Source organism: Trichoplusia ni, chromosome 4 (genome assembly GCF_003590095.1).
Source record: "Trichoplusia ni isolate ovarian cell line Hi5 chromosome 4, tn1, whole genome shotgun sequence".
Taxonomy (NCBI): domain Eukaryota; kingdom Metazoa; phylum Arthropoda; class Insecta; order Lepidoptera; family Noctuidae; genus Trichoplusia; species Trichoplusia ni.
In genome coordinates this window covers 507,546-519,632 of record NC_039481.1, presented here as the reverse complement: position 1 = coordinate 519,632, position 12,087 = coordinate 507,546, and the positions used below count along the sequence as shown (strand labels likewise).

Sequence of the window (12,087 nt, the reverse complement as noted above, 5' to 3'; positions counted from 1 at the left end):
TTTTAGTGATTTTATTTAAGGAAGAAACAAAAATATCTCCTTCTTCATCATCTCGTATTTTTCGATAGGTAAAACGTTTTTGGTGTATATTTAGCAATTTACATATTTTCGGAACCGATTGTTTTATAAAACTTACGAGTACCATACTTCTACTCACAATTAACTTGTAGAGACACAGGATTGCTGGTGGCACTTCCTTCGTTATTGTATGCCAGACAGCTGTAGTCTCCAGCAGCAGATCTAGTCACGCTCTGCAGCACTAAACTCTGGTCACTTAGGATAACTCCTGCACTGGCATTGTGAAGAATCTCCTTCACCTGTTGGTCATCACAGTTTCATATTTAAATGCTCATGGCGAAAGCTGACTGCCTAAAGTTGGTGTGTAGTTTTGGGATTACTTCACCTTGGAATGGCGATGAGGATAACCCCGAATGGCAAAAACTGAACAGAACCAGACATCACCAGACACCTTAGTGAGGAGGCAAATGGAAAGCGACGATTATTAAGTAGTTCTAGATTCCCTTTGCTCTGAAACTACTTAACATATGTATTACTCATTTGCAGCTAATAGATAAAATCTAGAAGCTTCTAGGAACAATATCTAACTCAAATAATTATTCACATAATAACATGTAATATTGAATCAAAACAAATCGCATTAATATCCATTGCGGTTGTCTGTATTCTCCCGTGGCTCATAATAGCATTATAATTATTAACGTGAAATTGACGTGAATTTCATAATAATTATTTGTTTCTAGATTTCCATTTAAGTTTATTGACTGTACTATCTAGCTCTAGAAGTAGGACTGTTGTAATAGTAGAAGCGAGATGGCAAACTGCGCTCCGCCTAGCTGAGTCTCGCTCACACGATGGAAATTGTCGTATTTTGGATTCCCTAATAATCGCATTAATATTCTTATTTATCAGTTTTAGTTTATGCAATATCATCATTACTTACCCCTTTATACCATGTAAGTTTCTTTGTCTTCGGATTAGCTTTGACACTGCACTCGAAATAAACGTCATCTCCCTCCTTGATGTAGCTTGGGTTTAAGTTCGATCCCAATTTAAGAGTTACTATTGGTACATCTGTGAACAAAGAAGTAATTTAGTGTCTCATAAGCTAATGACATTAAAACAACCTACTCGGGCGTATTTACCAGGTTTGCCGCACCAGCTACGTGAGCTCATGCTTAAGGACTCCAGTTTGGTCCAAAACTAGTCGAGCAAGGCCGATAAATACGCGTGAGTAAACCGTTGCATCTTTAAGTATGCATCATCCTATATAATACTTAAGATATAACTTATATACGTTGAAATATCTTCGCCGTGTTTGGTAAAAACGAACATTTGGAAGGGTTAAAAAAACATTTGTTAATTAACAACTAATGGAAGATCCAACAAAAATGTCACAGGTTTTCTTTACACGTGTTCATTGATCTGCCATCCCTGAATTACATTAATCTGTTGATTATATTTGCTGATTGGGTTATTTAAGCCATGTTTCAAATTACGTTGTTAATTAAACGTGTTTGTATCATACTAAGCGGTTCGTTGATTTTGTGCTGACACTGATTGTAGGTATTCAATAATTGATCGGATTCTGAAAACCTTTCTCCTTCACAATAATAGCAGTCAAATACGTATGGATTAATGATAATTTTGAGGTTTGTTCACATCGCTATTGGTTACCGCAAATGGTAGGGCCATGATTGCCTTTTTGGATTTTTAATTATACTGTCGGGAAAATGTACAAATCTAGTTAGTATAAAAATCTGATGAGTTCAAAGGCGTTTTTGCGAAATTGACTTTAATTATAAAAATGTCTGACGAAATGTATTTTCGGGCGCTTTCTCATTATACCTATTCAGGTTTTTGAATGAACGTGGGTGTTAAAATTCTCGATACTAGAATGTTAATCACGCGATTTTCCAATTATGTTACGCCCAAATAAAAATATTCTTTTCTTTTTAACAAACATTGAAATTAAAAAAAAAAACCTTATGTAACTAAAATATAGCTACATACATTCTTCTTCTTCTTGTTCTGTTTCCTGACCGTGAAGTGAGTACTTAAGTCTTCCTTTTTAAAAACATTTATCCCTTTTCTCGTCGTCTCGTGGTTCTACAAACATTCAAGTGTCTTTGTGTATGTGACACAAGACAACCAGAGTTAGGACAAAAATTGGTGGATCTCATAAATGCTTGTCCTACCCATAGATACAACTCCCACGGTCCACCCACCGACACGTCCCACCAACACGTTGCCTTTCGGCTAGGCATGCTGTCATTAGATTATCTACATTATTATGAAACGAAAAAAAAAAACATCTATCTAGGCTATTATTTGGCAGTGGTCAATACTTACAGTGAACATTGAGAAGCCATCGATCCTCAATAACAGCATTGGGCACTCTGGGGTTTTCTGCGCGACATACCAAGAACTTCTCGTGGTCTTCCGCCATCGGCACCAAGTTCAATGTGCTGACCGTCGCATTGTTGTCAGAAAACTGCATAAAATACAATGATAAATGAGCTGACGCATTAAAATCTGGTTCATGATGATCACCGAAAGGAAAATTACTGTTAAAACATATAGTTTCAATCTGGGCGACTGCAGGTATCGGGCAACTAGTGAAAACAAAAAACGGTTTCAACAGATTACCAACTGTCACAGACTACACCCTCTTTAAGAACGGTTTAAAATTAATCCCAAATCAAAGGCAATCAATCAAAAATTAAGACTGCGTCCATAATATTGAATTACGAATTTGAAGCTTCAAAATTAAATTTAAAATACGATGTACACAAAATAAAATAAACGAAGCTAAAAGCAAAACAAATAACATGTCCGATCAATCACATGAGCTGCCGGTGTCAGGGCATTAGTCATTAAAAGCCACACACGTAAAAACAGACAATGTTATAACAGGCTGTTTGTTGATGGAAACTCTGTTTAAACCGTCACAATTTGATATCTTAATTAAAACATTGAACATTTATTTCAATATTTTCCCCTCTCCCCGTCAAGTATAATGGATTGAGATGACACATTTGTCAGGAAAAAGTCGGGGATTTTCGAATTTCGTGACTTGCCCTCGTTTCAAGTGCTGACTGATAGGACTTGATTTACAAACATACCCACAAAGCCGCGAATAAAATTACAATTGAGACTTCTGCCTTGAAGGGGTTGGAAAAAGAGAAGATTTATTATAAAACATCTAGTATTAAGGTAAAAAGGAATACAAAGTTACTATGCAGTTCATGATTTTTTGATCTGAAAACAATATATTCCAGAATAAGCAATTTTACTGTATATTTGATATGTGTATCAATCTGGTTATATTCCATGAACTTCTACTATTGCAAACGTCCCATTTTGTGTTAACAATAATAAACTCTATGTAGGTATACGCAGCTTTAATTCCTTCTGAAAAACATTTTATTTTATAGCAAATAATAAAAATATTTGTCAATATAAATTCCAATATGGTTTCCTTGGTAGTTTACAGAAACAATTAATTCAAATGTACATCATCAGCTTTCAAACGAATTTGAACACAATTTAAATTCCCGGAGAGCATACTTTCAATTAAATATGATCCGACCATAATACGCAATTTCTAATGGGCTTATGGTTGCTCTAGATTCACTATCTGTATAAATAAGGTGCTGACGTATTGAATCGTATAGGGCTAGAAATTATGTAGCTGCCGACGCAAATTTTACAAGAGTCAACGATTTACTATCCAAATAATCTGAATGTATGTCCTGATACAAGTTGCCGTATAGCTTAATCAATTATTGACACTCTTATTTAACTCTTAAGCTAAACCTGAACAAGTTGATCGATCACAGGTTAAGCAACACTCAACATAGTCGATCTGTGGACAGACCACCCATCTCCATGTTTCGAAAGGAATTAAATTGTTGATTACAGGTGTTATTAAAGCTTATTTTCCCGTTTTCTTTCGTCATTACGGGTAGTTAGAAGCGAGAAAATATCACAATTGGTACTATTAAAAGGTATTGTGTTACGCAGGTAACTGGGTTGAGGAGGTGGGATAGGCAGTCGCTCCTTGTAAAACACTGGAACTTAGCTGCAACCGTTTAGACTGGATGCCGAACCCAACATGGTTAGGAAAAAGCTGATGATGAAATCTTCGGAATACTTTTTTAAAATTACTAGAAGACAGTATGAACGCTAATTTCATATGTTACACAAGATATTGCATTTCAAAGTATTCGTAAAGTTACATAATAACAGTTGAGCAAAATGTATGAACAATGAAACTATTTTCATTATTCACTGTAACTTGCTACACCATGTTTCTCAGTAGGGTTGCCATAGCAAAAAAAAATGTTTTTTCCGTAATAATTTTAGAATTCCGAATTAAAAGGTTAAAAAACGGAACTATGATACTGAAGCTCCGCAGTCTGTCCGTCCGTCTGTCACCAGCCTTTATCTCTTAAACCGTGATAATAAGAGACTTTTTTTATCAGTCTCTCATCTAACTATCAAAATAGGAATAAGTTTTTAAAGGACACATTTTTTTCCAACAAAAGAATTAATTCAGAAACTCAACAGGACATTATATTCCTCAGCATGACAGTACAAAAATAATTCGGTAAACGACTAAAGACACCAAATACGATACTTATAACCGAAATTTATTTAAAAAACACACCGAGGAAATTCTATCAAATAAACACCCCCTGGGGAGGCACAATTACTGATGCAGAATTATTTCACGTTCACACGAAAAACGTATCTGGTAGGTTTTTAATCTACCAAAAATATTTTTTTTTTTGCCGAAATTGTTTTCGCGCGGTCTTGTTGAATATGGAATTAAACAAAAATGTGAACACAGTCGAGTGGGTCGTGTTCAATTCTGTAGGGCTATTGGGTGTCGCTACATGACGGTTTTAATACTAAAATACGAATTCGATATTTCAATAATAGGAAGGAAAGTTGCGGCTTTTTCCACAAATGGGAGGGTAATGATTTGATTAATATTCGAGAGCACAAATAGAATGAAGTGGAGGTCTCGCGGTTCTATGCATGGATTGGTACGCATGAGGTACAGGTTCGATCGATTATTCAAACTTATTTGTACCTATTTCTTTAGTTATTATACGATAAGGTAGCATTATCGAAGAAACTTATATTCTAGATAATATGGGAATCTGAAATTGCCAACCTGTAGTAAGTTACGTATCAAATGCTCAAACCTTCACTATAGGCGAAGAGGCCTGTGCCCAGCATTGAGACATACCTATATAGGTTAATATTATCAGTAGTAAATTACAATGGATAGCACTCAGATGCACCTACTCGTACCCTTCACCACAACACTACGATTAGTACATCATATGATGATGAGGGTTCTTATAGCTTACAATTACTTAATCTTATTTAATCTTCAGTAAAAAATGTTATTCTTCATATGATCGCAACATCAGACTATATAATTTCAAAGATTTCCTCACAAACACTTTGAAAATAAACTGTAGGTATTATTGTTTTCCTTCCTATACTTTTTTATTCACTTAATTTCCGTTGCCAGACGCTCTGTATAATACAAGCTGCTCCAGTAAATGGCTAACTGCAGTCTGTATTACGCTAGATTGCAATAAACGCGTTTCAATCGGGCGGTTACACATGCGTTTCTTTTTAATCAAAGTACGCTTTCCATTGCTCTTTCTATTGATAGCAAATAGGCGTAACCACGTAGCAACTGCGCCATGTAAACACGATAGGAGACTGTTACACACACATACGTAGAATAATACGAACCAAGTGTATATATCGTATGCAGATCTCGCGTATGTTATCCTAGCTTGCTTTCATGTTAAGTATAAAACGTCTGTTTCGTTAAAATACGTATACATTGCGCAGCTTAAATAATGTCCTCATTTTTAATTCAAAATTACAGCACCAATGTAATTCGATTCATAAAATATACAGAACTCACTTTACATAATAAATTGTGTAATGTAGATACGTATGTTTTATGATGTTATTGAAAACGCCAATAAATTAATTCACAACTTTACTGTTATGCGTGACACAAATACGAAATTTTAATTACGAAACTGTTTCGATACCATGACGGACTATTTTTCTCTGTAGGAGCGAGATAGTGGTTCATACTGCGCAAAGAAACTTCTCTTTTTCCCAATAGCAATGACCTAACTTCAAGAAGGGTATGTAAGCGCTTTAATTAAAACGCCGACAAATCTATTTTCGCGACTCAAAGGGCAAAACCATCTACAGGCCGTATCTCATGTACTAACATAGTTAGAAAGTACTGATTATTTCCTTTTGCCGCTATTACAAAAAAAAATCGATATGAAGTAACGTTCATGCGGTCATAAAGATGGTTTTACATAAAACAATTATTTTTTAAATTGGTTTATCTTGAGCCTATTTGTAAGATTAACCCAGTGTCGAAATCTGACTCGCACTTATCGACGGACTATATTTTCATGTTTTTTAAATATTAAATGTATCAATACGTTATGACTAGCTTCTATTGTCTTCATATCGTTGCAAGATTATCTTGAACAACAAGAGAAATATTGCCTATGTCAGTAGCTGAGTGATATGTATTGAGGGGAAACTGGGGTGCGTAGAGACTGCTAGTATCTAACAATACGTAATCCCCGCATTTATGACCTATATTGATTTTAATGGGACCTATACGAGTTGACTGACATAGAAAGTTCGTTCTTGACTACCTACTGGCCTGGCGACTCTTGCTTATGAAGAAGGCTTCTAGTGGAGTCCGAAACTAGTTGGGTATCCCTATAAGTACATTAGATGCACGTAAAAAAAATAACATAGGCGATATTTTTTTGTAAATTGTTAACATTAAATCAGTCCAGTGTGAAATGGTCTTCTGACTCAGGGATAAAAAAAAAAAATCTTCAAAGAAAACCTCGATTTTTATTAATTGTTAAAACAGACAGAATGCGTAGCTTTAATAGTAGAATTCCATTTTTATTTGGGACCCTTGAAATAAAAAGAGTTTTTTGACATCGCGTACATACCTTAGTTTTATTCACGTGTTAATCTTACAGCCTTATTCATAAACTATTTATTTGACGATGACTAATTATAACAACTAACCCTGCCGTCTCAATATGTTTGTAAACAGACGCTAAATTGGGATCCAAACTCACCTCACCGTGTTTACAAATAACCCGTCAGTAAGCGATCCTGGTATCTATAAATAGGTTTGACATTACTATGATAAATGGTTACTTTAGACGAGGTGATCTTACCCTACAAACTATTAATAGACAAATACCCAACCTTTATTTAGCGTTGGTGTGAAAAGAATTATTACTTTACGGATAATCGAGTAGTCCCAACCTATTGAGCGCGACCAGTTTGATCCCCGTGTAGGACAAGCGTTTGTGTGATCCAAGAATGCCTGTTCTGAGTCTGGGTGTCTTCGTGCATGTAACTTGGATGTTTTGGATATCCTCGCGCGGCACAAGAATTTAATTATTTATTGTGTTATTAATAATATTAACTTGTGAGGCATTTACGCCTCACAAGTTAATATTATCATCGGCGTCTCTTTTTCACAACTGCCTTACTTACTTCAAGAAACGGTTTCAGGCCCCCGTTGCAAAGCATTGTCTGAAATTGTGACCCACATTCTTCCACTTCCTACAAAGCACGTCACCCTCAGTAATTACAACACAATTAGTACGAGGAAATTATCAATTCAACTAGTAATGGTCGTTAATGGTAATACGAAAACAAAAGAACAATGTGTTCATGCAGCGAACGCTCAAATCGATGACTAACTAGAAAATTAAATGGTTTTTCAAGACTTAAATATCTAAAGCAATTATAATTTCTAATTAAAGTTTGCATGGTGTTGACGTTTTAGTTTAGAACCGGTAAGAATGGTGTCCGGGCAAAATATTCCTTGGATAAAACTATAATAGAGGATAAACTCTTATAATATATACTAACACTTTTTGAAGTGAGAAAGTTGCATAGCTCTTCCAGAACTGCAAGACTCTCAATTTCAAAGGTACCTGGTATTGAAAAAAGCCAAAATAAAATAAGTGGCAACTAATTCAGCACCTAATTATTTTTATAACCGCCTATTATTTACAGCTACTATAAACAAAGAAATAATCTTTAATACGAAGAGTAATAAAAGGCGTAGTTACAAATTATAATTGGAATATGTAACAAAGTTTATTATGAAACATTACGTGTGGAACTTTGGTCGTACTTTAATAACCAACTTTAGTAAACAGATGAGAATCTATAGAATTTATTTCTATACACGGGTGGTTAAAAGTTATATTAAACTTACCTGTATTGTCGCTTTGTCTAGCTGTACCGTATAAAGTAGTACTATGTATATTGTGCTTAATGAAAACTCAATTCTGAGTTGAGTTTGTCGACGAATTGTCATGAATATCTTTGTGATATACATAAGTATTTTGTCATACGTTTTTGGGGTCCTATACCGAAAAGGTATGATGGAATTTTATTATAAAGTCACTGATGTCTGTCACTTTATCAACAGGCTATATTTCAAAAACGGTTATGACTAAACAGTTGCAATTTTTACCAACAAATAATGTCAACTAAATTTGAGGTATTTCTTTTGAAAATTGGTGGTATTTATTGTTAAATTAGGTTTTATTTAGTATTTTTTATGGACGCCTCCAGTGTCACGAGGTCACTTGCACGATATAATATATTTATGTGACATTTATTTAACAGAAACCACCTCTATATAATAGTTATTATTTCTATCTTGAAATACTAGCACTACGCACTCTCCCACTCTTAAGGAGATGACAGGCCTTTTCGAAGCTATATAAACTTGGACAGACTTGAGATTGATCTGAAACGAGAATTATTTCTATTCATAACTTCCTAAAGCCGATTACAAAAAGTCAAAGCTCAAATCCAATAATAACTGCGTCATAAAAGAAAACTTGAGACTTAACATTTTTTCTGATTATAGACGAAACAAAGAAAATTAAATTAACAAAGAAACAACTGCTATTGTTATAACCCAGCGTTATATGGAGTACAGGCAAATGCATGCCAACCGTAACGAATTGCAAATATCTGCGACCTTATTACAATACCATAAGGTTGATTTTTGCGCAATATACGTTACTATATCTCTGTACATAACTCTACTAGTGAACTATAATGAATTACTATAATTGGGGTGTAACTAATGATGATTGAAAAAATAAATATTAATCGTTCAGTGTGTTGCAAAAAATAATAAATTCATTGTTACTTCGACGTTATTAATTAATCCCGTGTCCGCTTTGTATTAGTGAACAGAATTAATCGGTATACAGACAATAGTAGCCGATAATTAAATCACGACTAATATTTTTAGGAGGTAGTCAGCAAGTGTATGAAAAGGTTAAGTACGAGTCTTCACCGTCACGCTACAAAAATAATATAAAAAAAATGTCATGATACCTCCCGTAACCTCTAATTTTGTGAACGAAACGAAAAGACAATACATCTTCTGTAAAGAATTCGACTATCCAGCTACCACGGTTCTTGAGACATAGCTTGGGTACAACCTGGCGAAGAGTGGCTTTGGATAAAGAATACAAAAAAAGACATTCAGTCAGGTGCTAATAAATCCAAAACTATCAAGGAATCTCGTTTTGAAAAATAGTTCTTATTCCAAACCACAATCACACAATTCGTCTAGTTTGTAAGTCTATAGACTTACCTAAGAGTGCCCACATTATAACTAACACTCGAGAGTAGTTAATTAAATTCAAACCGCAGACACGTTCTTCTCTGGTTTAGCAGTAATCATCAAAAATAATTGAAAACACGCACCGAATTAAATTCACAGACACTGTGTACATTTGTTCTTTGTTAATAGTTGATGGAATCTCGCTGAGAAGAATGAAATAAACTCAAAGTGTTTGATCTCGAATAATTAAAATCTACCTAACATAAACATCACCACACATCACATACCTGGTATAAAGACTGGTTAAGTGAGATGACATTGATGTTTTCGTCGCGTCCAAATCTATGCTCTATACTAATATATAAAGCTGAAGAGTTTGTTTTTTTGTTTCAAAAATCACCATCACAGAGCAAACATACAATGGAAAATGTGGAAAAAGGGCAGGTATAAATCATACCTTATATCTTCTAACCACGAAGTTGCAGCTAGTATTGAATAAAAAACGAATCAGTTCGGCGGCTTTTCTCACTTAACAAATTTTTGCTCAGCCTCCATTTCTATTTTAGTTATATTGTTATAATAGCTGCAACAGAAATACGTTATCTATGAAAAAGTAACCGTCTCTCTATAAAGATTCTTAAGCCCTGATGACGGATGAAAAGCCAGTCAGCGGTGTCTCAGTAATAATCAGGTTCATTATTCCCGATGAAAAATATTAAGGGTTTTTCTTGGAATCTCTTAAAATTGGCCCGGACGAATGCTAGAGCAAAACCTTATCATTTGGAAAACCAGTCCTTAATTTTCCCAATGCTGTCCTTGAAGACTGATGCACGATGAAGGAAAACATCGTTACCAAGATTCCAGAGATTTCAATCTAGACTCTTAAACATGGGTTGACGAAGCTTGGAGGTCATGGCTAAAATCCTGCTGTATAACGGAATAGGCCCAACATTAAGGCATTACCTACAGCATATTATTCTTGTATTATACACATTACATGGTACATTAACGTAATATTCATAAAATAGTTTACCCATAATTTCATAGAATTTCTAATAATATATTCAATCTAATTAATAATTACAGATTTGAATATTTTACGCTGCCTTATTTGGCTTAAAATACCTAATATATTACAGTGCATTCGTAATTAGTTATTTACCAATTAATAGGGATTACTCCCTGTATCTCCTTAATTAGTGGTTTATTAATTCCAAATCGTGTTGTCAGTTTTAATGGTCTGCGGCGTTGTTAACCCCCGAAATAATGACAACGTGCGAAACGGTCAAATATTTGGTAACATTGATGTTTAAAAATTAATACAAACAGTCAATTGTAATTTACCTGCATTTATGTATTTATTTTCAGTTTTTATTTGCGGTTCAGAGCTCTGAATATGAATATAACTATTTTTTATTTAAACTAAAATTGTGTTAATGTGGTAACCTTGATATTGCAAAATAATGGAAAAATACGAATTACATAAATAATAACTTGAAATGTTTAAATAATTTAAATCAGTCCTAATATTTTTAAGGAATTCGTTAAATATGACTACAGGCAAAAAATCTGGAAGTTTCGTCCACGAACTCTTCGTGAATCTTTCAACAAATTATCAGTCAATTCTTTCACCTTATATCTTATAATTAAACTAACAGTTTAATTAACACAATACATATTCATAATACTATACAACCGACAGCTATCCCCGTTACATTTAATTAAAAACAACCACTTTTCAGAGTCTTATCCTGCTTATATTTACAAAGCAGCGGTGCGAACACAAATGCTAGATTATGGTAGGTACGATATTAATACTGAGCATATTTGTCGTGTGGCAGTTCAATCAACAGGGGTTTAAACTTGGCTTAGGTCGTAATCAGACCTCGAGCGAAGGAATTCATACTGAAGCTAGCATTCGTATCGAAAGTTGTAAAAACATGCTAGATAGAGAACTTGGTGGATGACGTCATCACATAAAATTGTCTCAAACCTAATTTCATGATTATATGAGATTTACGTGAGCAGAGACATTTTTTTTTTGTTGAAACCCATAATTGTTGTCATCATCATCCGACCGATTTTGGCTATGGCAACCGCTTCAGCTCCTATTAGGTATTTTGGCGTTCATGCTCCCGTAGATGGCTAATGTACCCTATTTTTGCGATGAAAATTAATAAATACCTGCTTAAAAATGTCTCACTTCTGGGTACAGGTCTCTTCACATATCGGGAAGGTTTAGGCATTGGTCAGAACGCTAGCTTAACGGGTTGGTCTTTAAATTCTTCACTGTTTGTAATTAGGATCTTAGAAATGGTAAGTAAGTAACTATAACTTTGAAAAGTCACACTTATACTTTGCTTGCG

The 12,087-nt window shown here is 34.5% G+C and overlaps 1 protein-coding gene across 2 annotated transcripts in view; it reads right to left on the bottom strand.

Moving 5' to 3' along the window:
- The window catches only part of LOC113492454 (neural cell adhesion molecule 2-like), a 105,884-nt gene that overhangs the window by 10,235 nt on the left and 83,562 nt on the right, over nucleotides 1-12,087 (bottom strand). For both annotated transcript variants that reach the window (XM_026869900.1, XM_026869902.1), the window contains exons 7-9: nucleotides 2,371-2,512; nucleotides 962-1,092; nucleotides 158-317 (exon numbers count right to left, since the gene is read on the bottom strand). In XM_026869900.1, coding sequence (XP_026725701.1) covers nucleotides 158-317; nucleotides 962-1,092; nucleotides 2,371-2,512 — 433 coding nt within the window. The remainder of the gene's footprint in view (nucleotides 1-157; nucleotides 318-961; nucleotides 1,093-2,370; nucleotides 2,513-12,087) is intronic.